The sequence below is a fragment of the Octopus sinensis genome, linkage group LG3 (assembly GCF_006345805.1).
Source record: "Octopus sinensis linkage group LG3, ASM634580v1, whole genome shotgun sequence".
Classification (NCBI taxonomy): Eukaryota; Metazoa; Mollusca; class Cephalopoda; order Octopoda; family Octopodidae; genus Octopus; species Octopus sinensis.
In genome coordinates this window covers 70,312,653-70,337,631 of record NC_042999.1, presented here as the reverse complement: position 1 = coordinate 70,337,631, position 24,979 = coordinate 70,312,653, and the positions used below count along the sequence as shown (strand labels likewise).

The following is a 24,979-nucleotide window of genomic DNA, read 5'->3' as shown; positions in this document are numbered from 1 at the left end:
AGCAAGGTAAGAAGTTGGCTTCCCGACCACATAGCTCCAAGCTCAGTCCTACTGCATGGCACATTGAGCAAGTACCTGCTACTATAGACCTTGGTTGACCAAAGCCTGGTGACTGGATTTGTTATATATATATATATATATGTGTGTGTGTGTGTGTGTGTGTGGAGGCGCACTGGCCCAGTGGTTAGGGCAGCGGACTCGCGATTTCGATTCCCAGACCGGGCGTTGTGTGTGTTTATTGAGCGAAAACACCTAAAAGCTCCACGAGGCTCCGGCAGGGGGGTGGTGATCTCTGCTGTACTCTTTCACCACCCTTTCTCTCACTTGTTGGCCTGCTCGCTTAGCCAGCGGAGTGGCGTCATTCGAAGGCTAAAACAATGCGAACGCATTGTGACCAGCGATGTGTAGCAACATCTGATGAACTGGTGATATATATATATATGCTGGTACTGATTTGCACACTTAGTCACTTTAGTGATGTTTGTATTTTTACCTTTTGATTTTTAAATTGCGGATAGCCAACTTAATAACATATATATATATATATATATATGTGTGTGTGTGTGTGTGTGTCCACCGTTGCTTGACAACCGGTGTTTGCGTCCTCGCAACTTAGCGGTTCGGCAAAAAAAACTGATAGAATAAGTACCAAGCTTAAGAAAATGAATGCTGGAGTCGATTCGTTCGACTAAAACTCTTGAAGGCGGTGCCCTAGCATGGCCATAGTCCAAAGACCGAAACATGTAAAAGACAAAAAGATATTGAAAGTGAAACGTAAACAAATCATTCGGCACAAGTCGGTAATAATCGCCAATAAGCTCACGACTCATAAAATGAGGTTTATTTTATTTATTTTTTAACTGAAACACAATTAGTCATAGATACATACGTATAATTATACACGCACAAAGCATACATAGACACGCGCGCACGTACACACACATACATAAATTATAAGCATATGATATATAGATGTGTGTGTATACACACCCTTAACTACGTCTGGTTTGCCGAACAAGTTTGCATTTGGTCATGACTGACTTTTATCCCATCCACCTCTCTCTTCACAGAGCCAATGACATTTTCGGTGTGTCAATAGCAGCTGAAATTAAAAATTACATTTAATTAAACAAGATAGTGTTCGTATCTCTCTTTCTCTCTATGTGCATCTACGTGTATTTCTTATTATCTAAACTTATTCTTCTAACTCAAACTACTTGAAGAAACTTTATAAAACAAACGAGGGCTTAAAACGGCATTCTCCCATCTATAACGTTTTGAACTACATACACACCTACGCAGTGGATATACTAAATACAAGACACCTTCAATCTGTTTTAAATGATATAGGGACAGTCGTACACATTACAAAATGTCCCAAGTAACTGAATGGACACCTCTGGCCCCTCTACACGATTTTTATGGTAAACACTGCAATTTTCATTCTCTCTTTTTTTTTATTTTGTTGATTTGTACGAGACACAATGTGAGGAAGCTAACGTTAGTCCACAATCCGCTGGGAAGCTTTTGCATGGTCGTTTGTTCCGCTAGAAATGTCAGTCGAATCACTCTACTGTCTTAAGAAAAGGACAACATTGGCTTATGTTGCCAAATGTACATTATGCATGAAATATAGAATAAAATAAGGCGAGATGGTCATGACTGAGATATCTGTAATCGTAGGGTTTATCATTACATTGTTGAATTATTTAAACTTGGTAAAGATTCCTTCTGTCAACCCTACCACGTCGATAAGAAACTTTCCCTCCTGAACGACAGTCAAGCATGTATTATGTTTACATTTTTGCCCCCTTTTTCTGTTCAAGAAATAGAGCAACATTAAGCAAGCTTTTATTATCATTATTTTTAAGCTAGAGCTATACAACAATAATGGTTTTGTTTTCCTGGTATAATGACTTGAATCAACTTCCATATATGCTACTTGTAGTTGTCAATTAGTAATCTTTGAATTAAGCAGCGTAATTCTAAAAGAAGGGAGTGGTAAAAAATAACTTTTTTTTTTTTGCATTACCGAAGCAAATAATTAATAATTCAAAAATAGGGAAATCGTGCGCTAACCTCCAACTTTATTTTTTAGTTTTCTAAGTTTTGAACATTGGAGATACCGAAAATTAAAATAATTTTATCCGTTTCTTCGACAATATTAGCTTCATAAATCAGCTAAATGCTTTTAACGATGCTGCTGAAAATTGAAAATACAAAATGTACAAATAATAATTGTTAAAAATTCACCGCCAATAATGTTAATGGGAGTGTTAGTCGGTTTCATCGACCCCAGTACTTAAGTGGGTGAACTTTCAGAATAGCTGTCACAAATAAAATGGTATTTGGCATGGTGTGGGCTAGTATTTTTCGTTCCTTTATCATAATATCTTACATACTAATTTGCATGAAGAAGACAAAAAAAAAAAAAAATCCATGTTTTTTCAAACTTCGTAACCCCATCACTTTTCATCGTGTCTTTCGAACAGCTGTCACCATTTAATTGAATTTTAAAGGTATTTTTCGTTAATTTTATACACGTAATTCGACATAAAAAGAAAAAAAATGCAAACATTCGTGTTTTTCAAATTTTGTTTACCTGCTCTCTCCATCGCTCGTATCCCCCATGCAGCACAAGAATTAGATATATTTATTAAGCTACTCGTGTTTGCTTGGGCCTGTTAAAAATAGCAAACTCGCAACTTACACAGGCGTGGCTGTATGGTTAAAGAACAGGGGTCTATGGAACTATTCAAGCGGTCGATAAATGCATATCTACTTTATTATTATTATTCTATGTTTGACTTTTGCTTTACATTTGTACAAGTTGGCTCCAAGTCTCACCCAGAGACCTCAAGAGACAACAGGTTGGAAGTTCATGTTGGTGTTATGCCTAGGGTGCCATATATTTGGTTTTGTACTTAGTGTTGTACTAGTGAATGTCTAAAAAAAAACCTTATGAAAATTATGTTTGTTTTAAAACTTGAGGTTACATAGAAAGTATTTTGCGTAGGATATGAGCACTATCTTGAATTTCTGCCAATTTGGTGTTTCCTGGTATCTGAGTTAGGTTGCAATCAGCTCCTTTTGCTATCATTCCCAGGGCACCTATGACAACAGGTTTATTATTATTATTATTATTATTATTATCAAACGGACAAAACCCTTTGTAACTTTCGTCCTGTGTTTTGTCCCTTTATGTTTTAATTGATTTTTGTTAGCCCTTGTGACCAATAAACGAACGAATTATTATTATCCCAAGTGCTTTGAATAAATAATAATAACATAATAATAAATAATAATAACATCAGCATGGTGGAAAAATGATCCATTGGGTATGTCTGCCTTGTTAAGGTGTATGTGTGTCTGAGTGTATTTGTGTATGTTCTGGTCAAACTCTGCCAGATTCTCAGGTATTGGTGTTAATAAGCCGACTTTGGCAAACTGGCAATTATAGTCACATTGGGGCACATAGGTATGATAGGATGCACTTCCTTTCATGTAGGTAAGGATTAAAAATTTCATTTCGGTTGTTCAGATAGATGCCTCATGGTGTGCCTATTAAATATTTTACTGAACCTATTTGTTCAAGGGAAGTCTTTGTCTTGTCTACTAAATTAAGGAAAATCTCTGGCCAATGTGTGTAACAAGTTGCCTGTACAGCTAAGTGCTTTATAAATGTAAAATGCTCTGACCCCCATAACAAACAACCTTTCAAGTATTCTTTTCTACTTTAGGCACAAAGCCCAAACTTTTGGGGGAGGGGGCGAGTTGATTAGATCAACCCCAGTATGCAACTGGTACTTAATTTATCAACCCCAAAATGATGGAAGGCTAAGTCAACCTTGGCAGAATTTGAACTCAGAATGTAAAGACAAACAAAATACCACTAAGCATTTCGCCTGGCATGCTAATGTTTCTGCCAGTTAATCTCCTTAACACCCTTCCAAGTATTACTGCTTTAACCCTTTCATTACCAACCTTGCTGAATCCAGCTCTGGCTCTGAGTACAAATGTCTTGTTTTCAATTAGTTTTGAATTAAAATATTCCACCAAACCTTAGTCACAATTTATGTTCCTAACACTAGCTGAATGATAACTAAGTTATTTTACTAAATTCTTTGTTATATTTAAAGTAATTGAAAGAAGCAGAGAGCATCTCAAAATAAATACAGGAACAAAAAGGTTAATGACACATGGTGTCAACTTGACACAAAATTTTTTAAATTCCTGTATTGAATAAATATAGTAACAAAAGGGTTAATGTTTTAGAGTGTGCTTCTTTCCAGATATATGAACTCCTGGCTGATATATATATATATATATTTATATATATATAGTAGTGTGATAAGCTATTTGCTTCCCAACCACATTTTTCTGGATTCAGTTTCACTGCATGGTACCCTGGATAAGTGTCTGCTACTATAGCCCCAGGCTCACCACAGACTTGTGAGTGTATTTAGTAGATGGAAACTGAAGAAGCCTGTTATATGTATATATTATCATCATCGTTTAACGTCCGTTTTCCATGCTAGCACGGGTTGGACGGTTCGACTGGGGTCTGGGAAGCCAGAAGGCTGCACCAGGGTCCAGTCTGATCTGGCAGTGTTTCTACAGCTGGATGCCCTTCCTAGCGTCAACCACTCTGTGAGTGTAGTGGGTGCGTTTTACGTGCCACCGGCACAGGGACAGGCGAGGCTGGCAACCTGGCAACGGCCATGATCAGTTGGTGCTTTTTACGTGCCACCGGCTTGGAAGCCAGTCAAGGCGGCGCTGGCATCGGCCATGTTCGTATGGTGCTTTTTACGTGCCACCGGCACAGGGATGTGTGTTTGTGTCTCCTTACATTGACATCATATGATAATTGTAAATTGGCATCATTGTCATGCTACCAGTGTCCTTCGTCTCTAATATTTTGTGAAATATGTTTGGTTATGGGGTGATCTTACTTTACTTCAAAACAGGAGAGGTTGGTGACAGGGAGGGCATCTAGCTATAGAAAATCCCCCTCAATAAATATGAGCATGGAAACATTGTATGATGATGATAATATATATATGGATTTGGTAGACAGAAACTGAAAGAAGCCTGTCATATATACATACATATATATATAATTAGAGGTTGATCTGGCAGTGTTTCTACAGCTGGATGCCCTTCCTAACACCAAGTGGGTGCGTTTTACGTGTCACCATCATCATCATTTTGTAGTTCAGTCCATCCAGTGGCCATGAGGAAAAGGAGACAATATGTCCATTTTCAAATTTGTGATGGGTGGGAGCTACTTAAAAGAAAATATCTCACAATCCTCTTCCATTCCATTATTTTACAAAGGTTAACAAACATATAGCGGAGTGGTTGGCGTTAGGAAGGGCATCCAGCTGTAGAAACTCTGCCAGATCAAATTGGAGCCTGGTGCAACCATCTGGTTCACCAGCCCTCAGTCAAAATCGTCCAACCCATGCTAGTATGGAAAGTGGACGTTAAACGATAATGATGATGATAGCTCTTCAGAGAATTTTCATCACTTTTTATCCAGGGACTGCTTTATCCTGTGAAGAGATGAATAAACAATACTTAAAGAATATTATTGTTTTCTATTCATCCGACCTGAATTTTGCTATAAGCTTTGATCTCTCGCCACCAATCAATCCTCAACCCACCCTGCAACCACTGCACTAATCATTCAACTATTCTTTCAACACAAAGATAATAATACAAATATTATTCTTTGAACTGTTGGTGTTTGCTCGAATATCAAACAGATAAAGCTCTGCAAGGAAATAATTTTTTTTTCTCTGCTGGTTAGCATTAGGTTTATGTGTATGAGTGTGTGTGTGTGTAACAATCTTTTACTCTTTTACTGGTTTCAGTCATTTGACTGTGGCCATGTTGGAGCACCGCCTTGAAGGGTTTTAGTCAAACAAATCGACCTCAGGACTTATTCTATCGGTCTCTTTTGCCAAACCGCTAAGTTATGGGGATGTAAACACACCAACACTGCTTGTCAAGTATTAATGAGGGGACAAACCTTGACACAAAGACATACACACGTAGATATATATATATATATATACACACACACATATGTATGTATATATATATATATATATTATATATATATATATATACACACACACATACATACATATGTATATATATATATATATATATACACACACATACATACATATGTATATATATATACACATACATATGTGTATATATACATATATATATATATATATATATATATATATATATATATATATAGTGAATCTGAACAAACAAGAAAAAGCAATAACACGAGGACATGGTACAAGTACTGTATTATCAGACACTCAGGAAAGAAGGAGGATTTAACGTTTTGAGCCTTGCTCTTCTTCAGAAATAGAGCAAAGTCCAAAAGAAGGGAAGACAGAGGAAGAAAATCACCAATGATACACATGCGTTTACATTTTGGAATGACAGGAAGGGAATGGGTGAAGAAAAAGTTATTTTTAAGACAGGAGAGTGCAAGAGAATGAGATATGTGTATGTGTGGTTATATGTGTGCATGCAGGTGTATGTGTGTGTGTGTCTAATAATAACATGTGTGTGTGTGTGTGAGTGGACTTTGTGTTGCGCTTAATGTCATAGGAAGAATTTACAGTGGGAATTTTTGGTAGGAGTGGCTGTCTTTTGTGTGTCTCCCTTCACATGTGCATAGGAGAAAGGTCAGTAGAAAGATGTTTAACTGGTAGTTTGAAGTGTGTGTGTATGCGTGTGGTTGTGTCTGTGGAGCAAATGTGTGGTACTCTGGTGTGTGTGTATGTACGCTGCTATATGTATATATAAATATAAAAAAATGGAACAAAAATGCAATAGAGGACAACAAAACATTGAGACAAACTGCAGACAGGTAAGACAACAATTAGGACAGGAAACAAAAAATACAGGACACAAAAAGGACAGGTCATTTGTGACTTTCTTTATATATGACAGGCTTCTTTCAGGTTCCATCTATCAAATCCACTCTCAAGGTATTGGTCAGCCCAAGGCTATAGTAGAAGCACAAGGTACCATGCAGTGGGATTGAACCCGGAAGCATGTAGTTGGAAAGCAAACTTCTTACCACACAGCCATGTCTGTGCTTGTACATACATACACATATATATATATTTGTATATATATATATATAGCAGAAGCAACAGAGTAACTCAAGGGCTGAGAGTTTTGTGCACTGGATAAAGTGGTTGGCATTAGGAAGGGCATTCAGCCATAAAAACCATTCCAAAATAGGCGGTGAACTGGCAGAAAAACGTTAGCACGCCGGGCAAAATGCTTAGCGGTATTTCGTCTACTGTTATATTCTGAGTTCAAATTCCACCGAGGGTGACTTTGCCTTTCATCCCTTCGGAGTCGATAAATTAAGTACCAGTTATGCACTGGGGTCAATGTAATCGACTTAATCCCTTTGTTTGTCCCCTCTATGTTTAGCTGCTTGTGGGCAATAAAGAAATAAGAAACCATTCCAAAGTAGACGGCAGAACTTGGTGTGGTCTTCTGACTTACCAGTTCTTGTCAAACAATCCAGCCCATGACAGCATGGTAAATAGATGTTTAATGATGATGATTATATATATATAATCATAGGAAAACTGAATTTTATAGGATTTTCTATTTCTGTTAACATGTCTTCATTTGTGTCTGGGGAGAGTCATTTTCTTTTTGTGCTTTATTATTTAACACACTCACCGGTAAAATTTCCACTTATTTTTATTTTCCTAAAATTTTCATTGCGTCTTGCAACCTTTTCAATAGTTTTGACTCTGTCCTTTATTTACACTGCGCTCCCTTTTGTTTGTTTGTGGGTCAGTGTGTGTGTGTGTGTGCCTATACATGCATGCATGTACGTATGTATGTGTGTGTTTGCATGTTTATGTATGTATATATTTGTGTGTGTGCATATGTATATATGTGTGTGCATCTGTATGTACGTATCCTGCATATTTATGTGCTTGCATGTCCGTGTTTGTGTATTTTCTATGTATGTGTGTGTGAGCATGTGTTTGTTTATGTATGCACCTCTGTCTCCTTGTGTGTGAATGCCTGTGTGTGTGTTATGCAACTATGTACCATGTTTGTATGGATGTGCATTTTTGTATGTGTGGATCCGTGTCTCCATATGTGTCTGTTCATATAGTCTATATACTTATCTGTCTGTATATTGATCTGTTTATTTACATATCTATATGCTTACATACAGAAAAAAAAAGTGCATACACTCACACCCACATACATACATACATTTATCTACCTAACAGTCCACTAACTATTCTACTCTACCTGTGTAAACTGTGGGTATGGAGGTATGGTATTTACTGTGTATATTTCCTATTTAGTATTGGGGAGGTTTCATTTATAAGGACATACTCCCGTATTTGTCTGAGTGTTGGGTCTTTTGAGTGCTTGGATAAGATGCGGATGTCAAGTTGACCCAATATATTCTCCTCTCCGATTCACATATTTATTGCAGCAGTCCTTCAGTTTTACTAAGTTCTGTAAAAGAACTTGGAAGGTTGGAGTGCCAACCAGGTCTTTTGCAATACCCATAAAGCCAAGAACATTTCAGCACCTCCTCGTAATTAGTTAAAGATATTGATAAATATTATTTTATAACTATATTTTATATTGCAGTGTGGAAGGTGTTTATAAGCCATTTAAGAAACACACAAAAACCGTTAGATTCACTTAAACATTTAAATTTGTCAAAAAAAAAAGTATAAACATAAACTAAAATGCTTAAAATATTAGTCATTGTGCAAATGCTCTTTCCTCACTGCACTAGTATTTCTATTCAGAATTTATATGCTTTGCAATAAATATATACACTTCTACTTGACTGAAGGTTTTTCATGCAGGTGGCATCACTGAGCAGCTCTTCTCAATGTTTTGTTGTTGGTGTTATTTTTAGAGATGGTGAATGGGTGGATGGATAGACGAATGGATTTTAATAAAAACAATATAAAATATAGAGATGTACTTGCATAGCAAGTGACCTAATCTGAGATTGTGTGCTGGAACAAAAACAATTGCAGCGTGGAATGTGTTTATAAGCCATTTAAGAAACACACAAAAAATTTCATGTAGGTGCATCACTGAGCAGTTCTCTAAAAATAACACCAACAACAAAACATTGAGAAGAACTGCTCAGTGATGCCACCTGCATGAAATTTTTTGTGTGTTTCTTAAATGGCTTATAAACACATTCCACGCTGCAATTGTTTTCGTTCCAGCACACGATCTCAGATCAGGTCACTTGCTATGCAAGTACATCTCTATATTTTATATTGTTTTTATTAAAATCCATTCGTCTATCCATCCACCCATTCACCATCTCTAAAAATAACACCAACAACAAAACATTGAGAAGAGCTGCTCAGTGATGCCACCTGCATGAAAAACCTTCAGTCAAGTAGAAGTGTATATATTTATTGCAAAGCATATAAATTCTGAATAGAAATACTAGTGCAGTGAGGAAAGAGCATTTGCACAATGACTAATATTTTAAGCATTTTAGTTTATGTTTATACTTTTTTTTTTATATATATATATCTAATGTGTATCCACTTACCAACCCATCTAAGTCCACCAATCACTTACACATCTGCTTATCTTATTCATCAACCTAAAATTCCTTCCTTCCTTCCTTCCTTCTTCTCTCTCTCTCTCTCTCTTTCTTTCTTTCTTTCTCTTTCTCTCTTTCTCTCTCTCTCTCTCTCTCTCTCTTTCTTTCTTTCTAAAACAGTGGTTCTCAACCGGGGGTCCATATGACCCTTGGGGACCCATATAAAATTGTTTTTGTTAAAGCTTATGTGCAATAAATTGGTTATACCTCTACAATATATGAAATATATTAATAAAAATTTTCTAATATGATTCCTAATTATAAAAATAAAATAGGATTTTATTTTTAAAATGTCAAATGGTTATGGGGGTCCACCTGAGTAAAATAGGCACCAAAGTGGTCCACAGGTAAAAAAATGGTTGAAAACCACTTTTCTAAAAGAAAAACCTACCATGACAGACTGTGGTGTGTGTGAGTGTAACTGTATATACATGTGTGTGTTTATGAGGGACTTCACACACACACACACACAAAACATTTGAGCGAGGTCATTGCCAGTACCGCCTGACTGGCCCCTGTGTCGGTGGCACGTAAAAGCACCCACTACACTCTCAAAGTGGTTGGCATTAGGAAAAGGGCATCCAGCTGTAGAAACTCTGCCAGATCAAGATTGGAGCCTGGTGTGGCCATCTGGTTTGCCAGACCACAGTCAAATCATCCAACCCATGCTAGCATGGAAAGCGGACGTTAAACGATGATGATGATGTTGATGCCAGTACTAAGCTGTGTCAGCCCTTTGCCTTTCTCATGGACAATATTGGTAGCATAGAGAGGGGGAGACTTGCATGCATGGGCAATTGCAGGTTTTCCTGGTGCAGATCTACAATTTCATGAGACATACTGAACACTCACTCCTACCACACCAAAAAATAACTCTATAATTGCTATTAAATCTAGATAAAATAAGGTTGTTACATTGTTTGCTTTACCAGTTATCAAAACAGCCATAATTGTTAATCAGTCAATTGTTGCGTTGTTGTTGAATAAATAATGAATTGTCTTTAGACTCTCTCCCTGTCTCATTCTTTCACCTCTCTTTGTCTCTCTATATATAAGAAAGATATAGAGTGAGAAAGACAGACAGAATCAATGTTCAATGTCTAGGCATACCTAGAAAATGACAACTTATTTTGATACAGATAGAAAACAAAGGATAATAAAGAGAAAGAAGTAAAGAAAGAAAGAAAGAACAACAGACAAAATGGAAATGAAAGAAGGAAAAAAGATAGGGCGGGAGGAAAGCAGAAAAATTGGCAGACTAAATTTGACAGTTTGCATAAAAGGAAAAGAAAACAATATCCCATCCAGAAATAAAGTATTTTAAAAAAATTAGAAAATATCCACTAGATGATGGCTGGAAGGTAACAGTTTATTCAAAGTAGATGTCCTCTGCTTCCACCATAACCTGAAGATGGCTCTGGAACCTGGCATGTGTTCCTTGTTGTGTCTATGGGAAGATCTTTGAATACCTCTTTGATCTTGGCCACCAGTTTGGCCTTGGTGTTGTAGGCAAAGCAGCCGGTGTCTTTCTCAGCTGCAGCCTACGTATAGATTTGGGATTACAACTGAAGGAATTAGGAGGCCGGAAATTGGGGATAGTAAAGTCGTTGGTATTCTCTGATAACTTCTGGTTCTTTCTGGAGGTATGGCAAGGAGCCAAATCCTGCTGTCACACATGGCCTTCCAGCAGCAACCCTCCCTGACCAAGGTTTGACGACAGTCTCCAGCAGCTTCACATAGCCATCTTAATTAAGCCCAAGGCCCTGTTCAAGGATGTGGAGCTGCATGATATCACCCTCACTGGAGACACACCCAAAGACCATCACAGTTTGAGGAACTTGGTTTTCTTGATGGCCATGTCATGTCTTACAGCCTTTACAGCATTTACAGAGTACTGAGAAATTGTCATGATGTTGGCATTTTGATATCCGGCATGAATCAACATGATACAGATAACTCTCTTCCAATATTCAGATGGCTTCCAATTCTCCACATCTGCTAACTTTTTCTCAATTACAACTTTAATCTTTATGCTCTCCAATGCAGTTGACTGTTCACCAATACATGAAGCTGTTCCTGAAGAAAGGAGACATAAAAAAAATCTAATTTAGCCTGAACACCCTGTATATAAACAATTGCAGCATGGAAGGTGTTTATAAGCCATTTAAGAAACACACAAAATCCGTTAGATTCACTTCAACATTTAAATTTAATTTGCCAAAATATTTTTGTCGTTTTGAGACCACGACCTGTTCACTGACAAAATTCCGTGCTGCATCTAAAAGCGACAAAAATATTTTGGCAAAATAAATTTAAATGTTGAAGTGAATCTAACGGTTTTTGTGTGTTTCTTAAATGGCTTATAAACACCTTCCATGCTGCAATTGTTTTTGTTCCAGCACATGATCTCAGATCGGGTCACTTGCTATGCAAGTACATCTCCGTAACCCTGTATATATATTTCTGTATTTGTAATATACAATATTTTGCAAAAAATGAAATGAATTGTATATTTCATTCTACTCACAAATATCTTCTTATAGCAATATAAAATTGTTAAATATTAAAGCTCTATTCTATTAGAGTCCTTTCTATTTGTTTCTTTTTAGTATAAGTAGTTAGAAGAAAAGATTTTGCAGCCTTATGCGACTGATTACTCACTGCTAATTCTAGCCTTGAATTTAGTAAGAAAAACATTCATTTCAATACAAGAATTAAAAAAATTTTGTGTCAAGTTGACACCATGTGTCATTAACCTTTTCGTTCCTGTATTTATTTTGAGATGCTCTCTGCTTCTTTCAATTACTTTAAATATAACAAAGAATTTAGTAAAATAACTTAGTTATCATTCAGCTAATGTTAGGAACATAAATTGTGACTAAGGTTTGGTGGAAGATTTTAATTCAAAACTTATGAATACAAAACATTTGTACTATAGAGCCAGAGCCGGTTTCAGCCGGGTTGGTAATGAAAGGGTTAAATAAGATTGGGATTTTGGAAGGGTTTGTTTTTCTATTTTTGCTTTTTAATTTAAATTCCTTGGTGAGAATTCTGTTTACGTTTACGCAACACTGTTAATCAAATCTAAGAAGATAAATAATTAAAAGTACATTATCAAATGTTCATGTAAATATTTCAAAATGAAATCCTTCTGAATAACCTCTTCACCCATGTACTTTATACATATCTTTGTTGACCTTTATTTCTTTTCTTATATCTTCCTCCTTATGAATATTGATATTTAAAATCAACTTCATGCACAGTAATCACAAGGAAAATATAATGCAGGGTAGCTATGTATCTTTTCTATAACAAGACACTCATGCTTATCCCTCTATCTCAATGTCAACACTTGATGTAAAGCTACCTCCCTCTCTCAAATACATTTCCACCCAGTTGAGTGTGTGTGTGTGTGAGAGAGACTTGTCCTTTTCTTTATCTTAGAATTTACTAGGTGACCTTATTAGTAGTGCTGGTGTCATGAAAAAAAGCAACAAGCACATGCAGTGAAGCAGCTGGCATTAGGAAGGGCTTCCGGCTGTAGAACCCATATCAAAGCTAAGATCAGGGCCTAATGCAACTCTGTAGCTTGTTGGATCCTGTCAAACTGTCCAACTCCTGTTCACCTGGAACAGGTGTTAAATGATGATGGTAATGAGAAGGAGGAGGAGGAAATAAATGATGATGAAGTTGATGTGTGTGTGCATGTGCACATTTTGAAGTCCTTCATATTCTCTGTCTCACTGCTGTTTGGTTACTATGTTCAATAACATGTTTCATCATTTTTCACTTATCTGCTGAACAATAGTTTATATATCTCTCTGGTGGAGAGCATGTTGATATCAGATATATCAGATAACAAATGTCGATATCATTATAGATATCAGTTTTTAAGTAAAGCAGTGAATTGGCAGAATTAGAATGTTTCATTGTTTTTGAATTTGCTCTCTGAGTTTTAATTCTACCATACTTGCACATGGTACTGGAATAAGTTCTTTTTGTGTGGCACCATCATCATCATCATTATCATCATCGTTTAATGTCCGCTTTCCATGCTTGCATGGGTTGGACGATTTGACTGAGGTCTGGTGAACCAGAAGGCTGCATCAGGCGCCAATCTGATCTGGCAGAGTTTCTACAGCTGGATGCCCTTCCTAAGGCCAACTGCTCTGAGAGTGTAGTGGGTGCTTTTACGTGCCACTGGCATGAGGTCCAGTCAGGTGGTACTGGCAACGGCCATGCTCAAATGGTGCTTTTTATGTGCCACCTGCACAGGAGCCAACCCAGCAGTACTGGCAACGACCTCGCTTGAATGTTTTTTCAAGTGCCACCAGCACAGGTGCCAGTAAGGTGACGCAAGTAACGATCACGCTCAAATGGTGCTTTTTATTGCTCTGGCTATTATCATGCTCAGATGGTACTCTTAGTGCTCCACTAGCACAGATGCCAGTCATCAAATTTGATTTCGATTTCATATACATAAAATGAAGCAGGAAACTAAATGAAGTTTAGTAGTCAAGTAGCCTAGTAATTGTTATTACAAGTTAGTTCTCAACTAGAATAAGAAAATTTTGGTTCCAAATAAGTGGGACCAAAATGCTGTGCCATAACATTTCATACTCTGCAAATCAAATCCTCCACCACTTCTAGATTCCTTATCATTTGTAAAATTCTAAATATCTTGTTTGTATAGCTAGTTGTATAACTATTACAGTATGGGTTAGAGCTCCATATAGACTACCATTATCTAGTTGGTTTCCAGTATGGTAGTTAGTCAATCACTGTACTTATCAGTGTTACTAGTTATGACATACAGAGCATACATAGTGAAAATTAAGATAACCCCCAGAATAAATATTTAGTTCCTACATATGTTTTGCCATCACAGTTATTTTGAATTCAGTATTGGCTGTTCCAAGTGCATTTGGATAAATAAGTTCCTTTCTGAGTCACATAGGTTCATGGGGCCAGTTTCCCAGTTTCTGTGGTGTATATATTCCTCACCTGGATGAGAAGCCGGTCCATTGTAGGATTGCTCATTTTTGCCATCTGAGTGGACTGGAACAATGTGAAATGAAGTGTTTTACTCAAGAACACGACATGTTGCCTGGTCGAGGAATTGAAACTACAATCTTATGGTCATGAGTCCAACACTCCTAACCACTAAGCCATGGTGCATTTGGATGCCCAACTACAGTAGGTCTTCAGGGGAACATGTTGTTGCATTCTGTTAGAGAATGCAATAGATATTATATCAGATATTAGATCTCTATAACAGGATGCAAGAAAATGTTTCCCTGATGATCCATTGCAGTTAGGCATCGAAATGTGCTTGGAACACCCAGTGCTGACATCCAAATAATTGCAATGGTGAAAACGTATGTAAGAACTAAATATTTATACTGGCATAAAATTCTAAATATAAATATTTCTTCTTGATTTGTTTTGTCTAACATGAATTTGAAGGGCACCCAGCTGTAAAAACCCTGCCAAAACAGGCAGAGTAGCTTGGGGTAGTCTTCCACCTGGCTGGTTCCTGTCATCTGTTCTACCCATGCATGCATGGAAGACAGACGTTAAAAGATGATGATGATGAAATTATAATTTTTTTTATTTCTAGATGAGAAGATTGTGCTGATTCTACTTAACCAACCAATAACACCAATGCTAAAAATCTTCAAATATTTATGGCAAAAAGGTAAATTATCTTTTATTTAACCCTTAAGTATTCAGATTATCCTGTCAAATGTAAAGCTTATTTATTCATTGTTCTGAATTAATCATGTATTATCTCATAGCTTTGAAATTTCAATGATGTGATAGTTGTATTTTCAGAATGACATTGTAGGGTAGGTGTGAGAGATTGGATCTGGCTGGTTTGAACACAAAACTAATGAAATATTTGGGCGAAAAATGCCTGGTTTATATGCCTAAAGGGTTAAAATTTTAGTTCTTTCCTATATACTTGTCTACATCCTAAGCAACAACACCACACACTCTCTCTCCATTTCTCTGTCTCTTTCTCACACTCTCAATCATTTGCTCTCTGTCTGTCTCTTTCTGTTTCTCTCTGTCTCTCTGTATCTCCATCTGTGTGTGTTTTTCTCTCTCTCTCTTCTCCCCCTCCCCCCATTGTTCAGATGAAAGGTAAGGTCCTGAAACATATTCCTCTCACCACACAGCGATATTAAAATTCTCAAACTTGCTTATAAACTTATTTCTGCTGAGACAAACTATCACAAGTTTCTTCGTATTCCACATTTTACCTCTATGTTCTATTTAAAATCTTTTTAGTTTTTACTTATTTAGTATTGGTGGAAGAGATGCAAAACAACTTAAAATACCAACTGCTGGGTCATCAGCTCACATTACACTCAGACTATGTATTACTGACAAAGCAGTTAGTTCTATATGACTTGAGTAAATATAGGAAAGGGTACTTTCTAAGAAACTTACCAGCTGTCGTGGAGTAGTCTCTTATCCAGGATGAGGAAATCATTTCTTATTTGCTGGATAAAGCTTGCTTTGCAGCCATGAGGTTTCTGGTTCAGTCTCACTGCATGGCATTTTGGGCAAATGTCTTCTACTATAACTCTGGGCCAACCAAAGCCTTGTGAGTGAATTTGGTAGACAGAAACTGTGTGGAAGTTCATTGCATCATCATCATTGTCCTATTTTCCATGCAGGCATGGGTTGGACAGCTTCAGAGGATCTTGTGAGCCACAAAACTACATTTAAGCTCAATGCCGTGTGTGTGTGTGTTTATGTTTGTCTCTCACCACTTGGCATCTGGTGTCGGTTGATTTACGTCCCCTTAATGTAGTGGTTCAGCAAAAGATATTGATAGAATTAATACTAGATTGAGAAAAGTAAGTTCTGGAGTTGATTTGTTTGGTTGAACCCCTCAAGGTATTGCCCTAGCTTTCCTGCAGTCCAGTGACTTAAACAAATGAAAGATAAACGATAAAATATGAATGATTTTTTTTTAAGGCAAGGATTGACTTTAGAAATAAAGCAAAGAGCAAAGAAAATACAAAGGGTTGGAAGTTATCTATTGACAGATTGACATTTGTATTTACAAAATGCCAAAGCTGAAAATGCAAACATTTTACATTGGATCCTGTTCATTATATTTGTCAGAGAACCCCCAACTGGGAAACAGTACTTGCCTTTGATAGCCAGAGTATTCTAGAATTTGTCAAGGTTCCTGATTGCCTCCTCCCCTACTCTTACTCTGACTCATTTTTCTGGGCAATTTGCTGTGATTGAGAAGATATGTCAAGCTAAGTGAAATCGTGGTCATGGCACCTGTGCCAGTGACCCATGAAAAGCACTTGTGTTGGTGACAAGTAAAAGGCACCCGTGCTGGTGACATGTAGAAGACACTCCATACACTATCTAAAGTGGTTGGCATTAGGAAGAGGATCTAGGTGTAGAAACCAAACCAAAGTACACGGGAGCCTGGTGTAGCTCTCTGGCTTACCAGTTCCAGTTGGACTGTTTAACCCATGCCAGCATGGAAAATGGACAAACAGTCATTAAATGATGATGATTTCATTGTATGTTTTTTTTAAATCATATTTTGTGCCCTCTACCCATTCATTCTTCATGGTTTTCATAATTTGTCTTTGTAATGGTCCTCATCTTTCCCCCATTGTGGATTGGTAGAACCATCAGAGCGTTGGACGACAGAAGGCCTTGCAGTATTGATTGTAAATCTTCATGTTCTGAATTCAAATCATGCTGAAGTTGACTTTATCTTTCATCCCTCCAGGGTTGATAAAATAAAGTACCAGTCTAATACTGGGGTCAATGTTATCAACTAAGAACCTCTGCTCAAAATTATTGGCCCTTAGAAATTATTAGAAACAGTTGGAATGCAGTGAAGGAGGGGTTACAGGTTCAGTATTACAGACATGTATTTTACTCTTTTACTTGTTTCAGTCATTTGACTGTGGCCATGCTGGAGCACCACCTTTAGTCGAGCAAATCAACCCCAGGACTTATTCATTGGAAGCCTAATACTTATTCTATCGGTCTCTTTTGTCTAACTGCTAAGTTACGGGGATGTAAGCACACCAGCATTGGTTGTCAAGTGATGTTGGGGGGACAAACATATACACACAAACATACACACACACATACATACATACATACATACATATATATGACAGGCTTCTCTCAGTTTCTGTCTACCAAATCCACTCAAAAGGCTTTGGTCGGCCCGAGGCTATAGTAGAAGACACTTGCCCAAGGTGCCACACAGTGGGACTGAACCTGGAACCATGTGGTTCGTAAGCAAGCCACTTACCACACAGCCACTCCTATGCCATGTAGTTAGAATTTTGTAGGAAAGAATTGCAAGATAGATTCTTCAAGCCGAGCCGATTGGCAGGAGACATTGGCTTAGATCAAGAACAAGATGGTTGGATAATGTCCATAATTACACTTAAGGTGGTAAGCTGGCACAATCATTAGCACCCTGGGTAAAATGATAAGTGACATTTTTTTTCTATCTTTATGTTCTGAATTCCAATTCTGCTGTTTGCCTTTCATCCTTTTGGGGTCATCATCATCATCAACATTTAGCGTTTGCTTTCCATGCTAGCATGGGTTCGACGGTTCAACTGGTGCCAGACGAGGCTGGCAACGACCTCGCTCGATTGGATGGTGCTTTTTATGTGCCACCGGCACGAAGCCAGTTGGGGCAGCGCTGGCAACGGTCACGTTTGGATAGTGCATTTTACGTGCCACCGGCACGAGGCCAGTTGGGGTGGCACTGGCAACGGCCATGTTCAGATGGTTTTCTTACATACCACCGGCACTGGTATCACAGCTGCAATTTCCATTGATGTTGATCGATTTCGATTTTGATTTTCACTTGCCTCAACAGGTCTTCACAGGGGTCAATAAAATAAAAACCAGTTAAGTATTGGAGTTGATGTAATCAACTTACCACCTCCCCTGAAATTGCTGGCCTTGGTCAATCCCCTCAATGCATACCAGCTTAGACAAGAGACATTAAATGATGATGATGATGGTACACACATGACAGGCTTCTTTCAGTTTCTGTTTACCTAATCCATCTACAAGGCTCTGGTTGGCATGAACTATAGTAGAAGACACTAGTGCAAGGTGCCATGCAGAAGAACTGAACTCAAATGCATATGGTTGGAAGCAAGTTTTGCAAGCACACAGTCACACCTGTTTTGTCCGTTACCTAATTTCGGTTATCAGTCACAGAATGACTATCCTTAATTAACATTACAGCAACAAAATTCCATATGCAGGTAACAAATCATTATTTCTGTTCTATGTTTTTCAGCTGTATTGAAGGTATTTGTCGATGGTGCAGCAAATGAAGTATACAGCCATCTCTCCAAAGAAGATTTCCTGCCAGATATAATCACAGGAGACTTTGATTCCATCCGCCCAGAAGTAAAAGAACATTATCAACAGAAAGTAATTTTCTTTCTCTCTTCTCTCTCCATGTAATATAATTGATGAGTACACACACACATTTCAGCCTACATTTGCACCACCTAGCTTAACAATCCTACATGTTATTTGGTGGTTTTTAGTTGATTGCTTGTAGCAACAGTAGAGGTAGTAATAGTAGTAGTATTCATATTCATTGTTATTAGTGGCACCATAATCATTGGCACTCTCTTCCTTCCCTTCTTCTTCTTCTTCCTCCTCTTCTTCTTCTTCCCCCACATCTTCCCAATTCCTATTGTTCTCTCCTCCTTCCTTTTCCTTGTTGTTCTTGTCCCCCCCACACACACCACCAAAGAGTAGTCCAACAATCTTAAAGCTATTCACCCAAAACACTGGCCACTCATCCACTTTCACAATTGACCCCTATCCATGTCAAAGTCGACAGTGTCTCTAAATCTAACATTATCTGGCTGTTGCACAACTCTGTAGTGACTTAATGGGTATGTAGTAAGCATAGTGGGAATGTGGTAGGTGTGATGTAGTTGTATGGTGTAGTATATCATACCATGTTATACAGCATGGGTAGTATGTAATAGATATTGAATGGAGAGATGCAGGGTTTGGGCATGTAGCAACTATCATGTGGAATTGTAGGCATGGAGAGGATATGGCATAGTACAGAATGGTTAGTGTGTAGTACTTATAGCTTATTGGTGTGGCAGGTATGTTGTAGGTATGGTGTAGGCTACGTCATTAGTTTGTGAATTATTAGGGGGCTTTACCTCTGAAAAGCCTAAACCTTGTGTATAATACGCACCCCTTCTCTAAATTCAGTCAAGGAGGTCTATATAATGTCTTTGGTTTGTAAAAATGTATATGGTAATGTCCTTTATTATTATTGTATATATAACATAATGCAAACGTGTAGCTTTTTTGTGCATTTTGTATGCAGAAAATAAAGAAATAATAGTAATAATGTTTAATAAATGTTGCTTACTGCAAGTTGTGGATGATTCTTTTATGACTTCATTGCTTTCAGACTTAGCTTAAGGTATTTTCGCGCCCGACATCAGAAAATGCGTCTGAATAAACATTGCCAGACAGCAAATAGAGACTCGAACATTCCTTAGAAAATATTTTTCATTTTTAACTTCGTATATAGTACGCACTAGGGATTTTGACCTTTAAATTTTGGTGAAAAAATGCGGATTATACACGAGGATTTACAGTATGTCATTTACAAAGGCTCCCCATCATGGTATGGCTTTTGACTCTATAGCTTGATTTTTTTACAGTTCAAAAGTGTGGTCAGTGATATAGTTTGTCTTATTAATTCTGTTGCAAGCCTTCAAGAAATATTGCACCTCACCGCAGGTTCCTTTCATGTCCCCATTTATCTGTAGTTCTTGTTCCTTCTCGAGCCACATCTGGCTCATAAGGGCCGGTTTCCTAGGTGTATAGGTTCCCCACCTGGATGGGACACCGGTCTGTCGCAGGTGAGCTGCAAGAGGAAAGAGTGAGAGAAAGTTGTGGCGAAAGAGTCTGCAGAAGTTCGCCATTACCTTCTGCTGGAGCCGTGTGGAGCTTAGGTGTTTCACTCATAAATACACACATTGCCCGGCCTGAGATTCGGTCCCTCGACCACGAGTCCACTGCTCTACCTACTAGGCCATGTGTCTCCAGTTCTTTACATAGGACATCAGAGAAAAAAAAAGGAGGCCTTGCAAAGCCCATGGATACTATCCATCTTCTGACTGATTAATTTATTTAGAAGAAATATTGAGAAGTCACCACTCTGTTACTATGGCCATGTGATTAGAATGTGACAAGAAAGAATCACAAGAGGGATTCTTCAAGCTGAGCCAACCAGCAGGAGACCTAAGGGTAGACGAGGTATGAGACAATTAGATAATATCCATAGTCTCAGTTGGCCATCATGCTTCGGAATCCGATGGGAAGGTTTAATGATGAATGCTTCTGATAGGACTCTATGGAGGAGATGTCTGAAGACTCTACCTCAATGACTCACTCAAGAATAGTGGGTGGAAAAGATGGATGGAAAATGTCAGAGCTGAACTGAAATAGTATCAGATAACATTAGTATGTTTTTACTATAAACTTTAATCAATATCCTACATCTTCCTTGGTGCATTGCCAGACAAATATAAAGGGAAGAGAGATGAATTATTCAACACAATAAAATTTTGGGAGAATTGAACTGAAATATTGAATACAACTTTTGTTTTCTTCTGTTGTATTGTGACTTTCATCACTCTTCTCTATATATAATTAAATATTCTTTTACTCTTAACAGGTCATTCAGTTGGTTGTCTCTGAAGACTGTTGTCAAGTCCTATATTAAGGGAATTCAAGTTGACAATGACCTACAGGCAGTTATTTTTAAGTATTGAAATAGAATAACGGAATGTCATTGTCAATATGAATGAAATGAGTTGTCTGTTTGCCCAACTAGCTAGCTTTATATGTTGCGACTTCCTTGTATGGCATGCTTTTCTATTGTTTGCTGGAATGGTAGACAAATTTCACTGAAAACACAATTTGTCATCTTAAAAAAGAAAATGAAAATATCAGGTAATAGAGTCCTAGATACACTAGTTCTTCATTGATAAATTTAGTCTCTCATTCAGTTTTAACATCACGTGACTGCGAAGACCTGACAAATAACATGAGTTCATGGCTGTTTCCTGCACCAGCTTCACATAGCAGCCCCAGCCCATCCAAAGTACCTTGTATTGCAGGATGGCCTGCTGTGCTTACCTTGGAGGAGACCTATTGAGTTAAGTACATCAACATCAAAATAAAAATCAAATGGAAATTGTAGCAGTGGCACATAAAAAGCACCATCCAAACGTGGCCGATGCCAGCGCTGCCTTGACTGGCTTCCATGCTGGTGGCATGTAAAATGTAACAACCAATCGTAGCTGTTGCCAGCCTCCCCTGGCACCTGTGCTGGTGACATGTAAAAAGCACCCACTACACTCATGGAGTGGTTGGCGTTAGGAAGGGCATCCAGCTGTAGAAACACTGCCAGATCAGACTGGAGCCTGGTGCAGCCTCCTGGCTTCCCAGACCCTGGTTGAACCGTCCAACCCATGCTAGCATGGAAAACGGATGTTAAACGATGATGATGATGATAGCTTTTGTGAAGTCCACTCACTTGTAAGCACTCAGACCAGGTCTCTGGTCTGAGAAGAACTTCTTTCCTTCCTGCTATTAGTCTAGAAGACACTGAAGAAGGTTACAGAGGTAGCCTTTTCTCCTCTGATTAAAAAGAAAAGGAAATTCTGTTTAAGCACGGAGCTATCAAAGAAAGGGTTTAGATAACCTTTGAAGTATTTTTTGTTACTTTTCAACAAATTTTGCAATGAGAACGGGGTCATCAGCATGTAAGCATTCTGAAGGACATCAAATCCAAAACTCCTATGACATTGCTCCAAGAACTGTAATGCATAAAAGCCTTAGAGAACCTCTGTCTAAATCATCCAGTGAATTTGCTGCCAATGCTAACCTTAATTACAGCACCTTTGTATTACATAGAATGGGACTGTATTAAAATCCTTTTCAAGATCAACAAATGCAAAGTACAATCTTTTGTTTTTAGCAGAGAACTAGGGTTGTTGCACCATAAAAATATCTGTTGTTCAACAAACCATCTTAACCCCTTTGGATACCAACCTGCTTGAGACTGCCTTTCCTTCTATGGTACAATCTCCCTGTTTTTAAGTGATCAAAGAGAAAAACCTACCATTGAAATTTCATGTTAAGTTCCGAGCATGAGAGTTATAATGGCAAAGTCCTTTTAGTAAATTCCTTACTATTTTCAAAATTAATTAAGACAAAGGTAGTGTAATACAGTTCTATATTTAAGAGACGAGGAATTACATACATATGGCGTAGTGGTTAAGAGAGTGGGCTACTAACCCCAAGATTCCGAGTTTGATTCCAAGCAGTTACCCGCACAACAACAACAACATCGAAAAATATCTTAGGAATGAGAACCCAGGTTCAAAATTTCCCCAAAACACCTGAAGGAGGCTGGAGGGTATATCAGCCGAAACGTTGTGTTAACAACAAACAAGATGAGGACAAATATCCGTCGAATGTAAATAAAGATAGTGTATTTCAACATATTGTAACAAAAAAGCAAAAGAGGGTTAAACTAATTTTGTTAAAGCTCAGTTCTTTCTGCTTACTTTCAAGATTTGGTCCATCAGTTTAAGACCTTCGTAATAGCATCTCTCAGGTACATCTACCTTGTTCTTACTGTTGATGATGTTACACATGTCAGTCATTAGAGAATTAGAAATAGCACCTTTCTCCACTACCTAATTAATTAATTAACTTACTAGTATAATACACTTGCACATCTTTAACATATTTAACACCTCAGGGACCATCTCTAATGGATTGCACTGCCTAATTAACTAGTGTAATATCTACATATCTCTGACGCATTCAACGCCTCAGTGACTGTCTCTGATAGACTTGTACTTTAATTAACTAAGCAAATTCACTATATCTAATACCTACATATGCCCCTGGCACATTCAACGTCACAGTGAATATCTCTGATGATGTGCCTGTTTTTTCCCCTTCATTCATCTGTGTAATTGTCTTGCTAGCCATGCCTAACCTAACTTTGAATAGTTATGGTATGTCTATCCAAATCACTCACATCAGTGAAGATGTTTCTTTTCAGAATGTTGAAATTGTTGAAACACCTGATCAAGATGAAACTGATTTTACAAAATGTCTGAGAATTGTTTTTGGGAAAATTAATCATGTTGAGGTAAGTCGATCAATTCAGTTAAAATTAATATATCAGTTGTGACTAATTGGGATTAGAAGTTGTAACAGCTTCTTTTACAAAAACGTAAATGCTGTTTACAATTAAGTTTTAAGCTTTTAGTATTCAGATTACCGTATCAGATATAATGCTTATTTAATCACGCTTTTTAAAATTAATTATGCATTATCTCATAGTTTGGAGATTCTGATGATGTGACTTGTTTATTTTTTAGAATGATATAGGTATGAGAGGCTGGATCTGACTGGTTTGAACATAAAACAGGTAGAATATCTGTTTTATGGCCAGTTTGAATGCTAAAGGATCACTTAGTTGACATACAATTTCGTCATTGTTGTTGTCCATCCATTCCTCCATAATCATTTTTGATGTTGCAAGACACTGGATTTCTTGCACACACTCAGTTCTTTAAACATTTTCCTTTCAATAAAAATTCTAAATACAGAAGTCAGCTCCAACCCTTCCTTATCTTGAAACATTAAGTCTACACCAGTCATCTTATTTCTTTATTGCCCACAAGGGGTTAAACATAGAGGGAACAAACAAAGGGATTAAGTCAATTACATCGACCCCAGTGCATAACTGGTACTTAATTTATTGACCTCGGCGGAATTTGAACTCAGAACGTAACGGCAGATGAAATACTGCTAAGCATTTCGCCTGGCGTGCTAACGTTTCTGCTGGCTCGCCACCAGTTATCTTCTCCTCAGATGCTGGTAACACATTGAAAGAATTTTATACAATTTTTAGCCATGATGTAGTTTAACAATCGTTGTATGTTGGGTTAGATTTATAAATCTTGGGATGCATTTGAAACACTGCCATTTATTTTTTAATATTTTATTATCTTTAGGTTGAGAGAATAGTTGTTCTAGTTGGTTTCCAAGGAAGAGTTGACCAGCAATTTGCTAATTTCAACACACTCTTCAAAGTCAGAAACTTTGGATATGATAAATATGTTCCCATATATGTGATGTCAAATTCAGATCTTACATGCCTTTTGAAAACAGTAAGTATTAATATTTATGATGTTATGTTCT

The 24,979-nt window shown here is 37.6% G+C and overlaps 1 protein-coding gene across 1 annotated transcript in view; it reads left to right on the top strand.

The window, feature by feature from the left end:
- Positions 1-717: 717 nt before the first annotated feature.
- The window catches only part of LOC115209675 (thiamin pyrophosphokinase 1), a 29,241-nt gene continuing 4,979 nt past the window's right edge, over positions 718-24,979 (top strand). Inside the window, exons 1-5 of the mRNA XM_029778146.2 lie at positions 718-1,424; positions 15,294-15,371; positions 18,999-19,135; positions 23,832-23,921; positions 24,793-24,948. Coding sequence (XP_029634006.1) covers positions 1,373-1,424; positions 15,294-15,371; positions 18,999-19,135; positions 23,832-23,921; positions 24,793-24,948 — 513 coding nt within the window. The 5' untranslated portion in view covers positions 718-1,372. The remainder of the gene's footprint in view (positions 1,425-15,293; positions 15,372-18,998; positions 19,136-23,831; positions 23,922-24,792; positions 24,949-24,979) is intronic.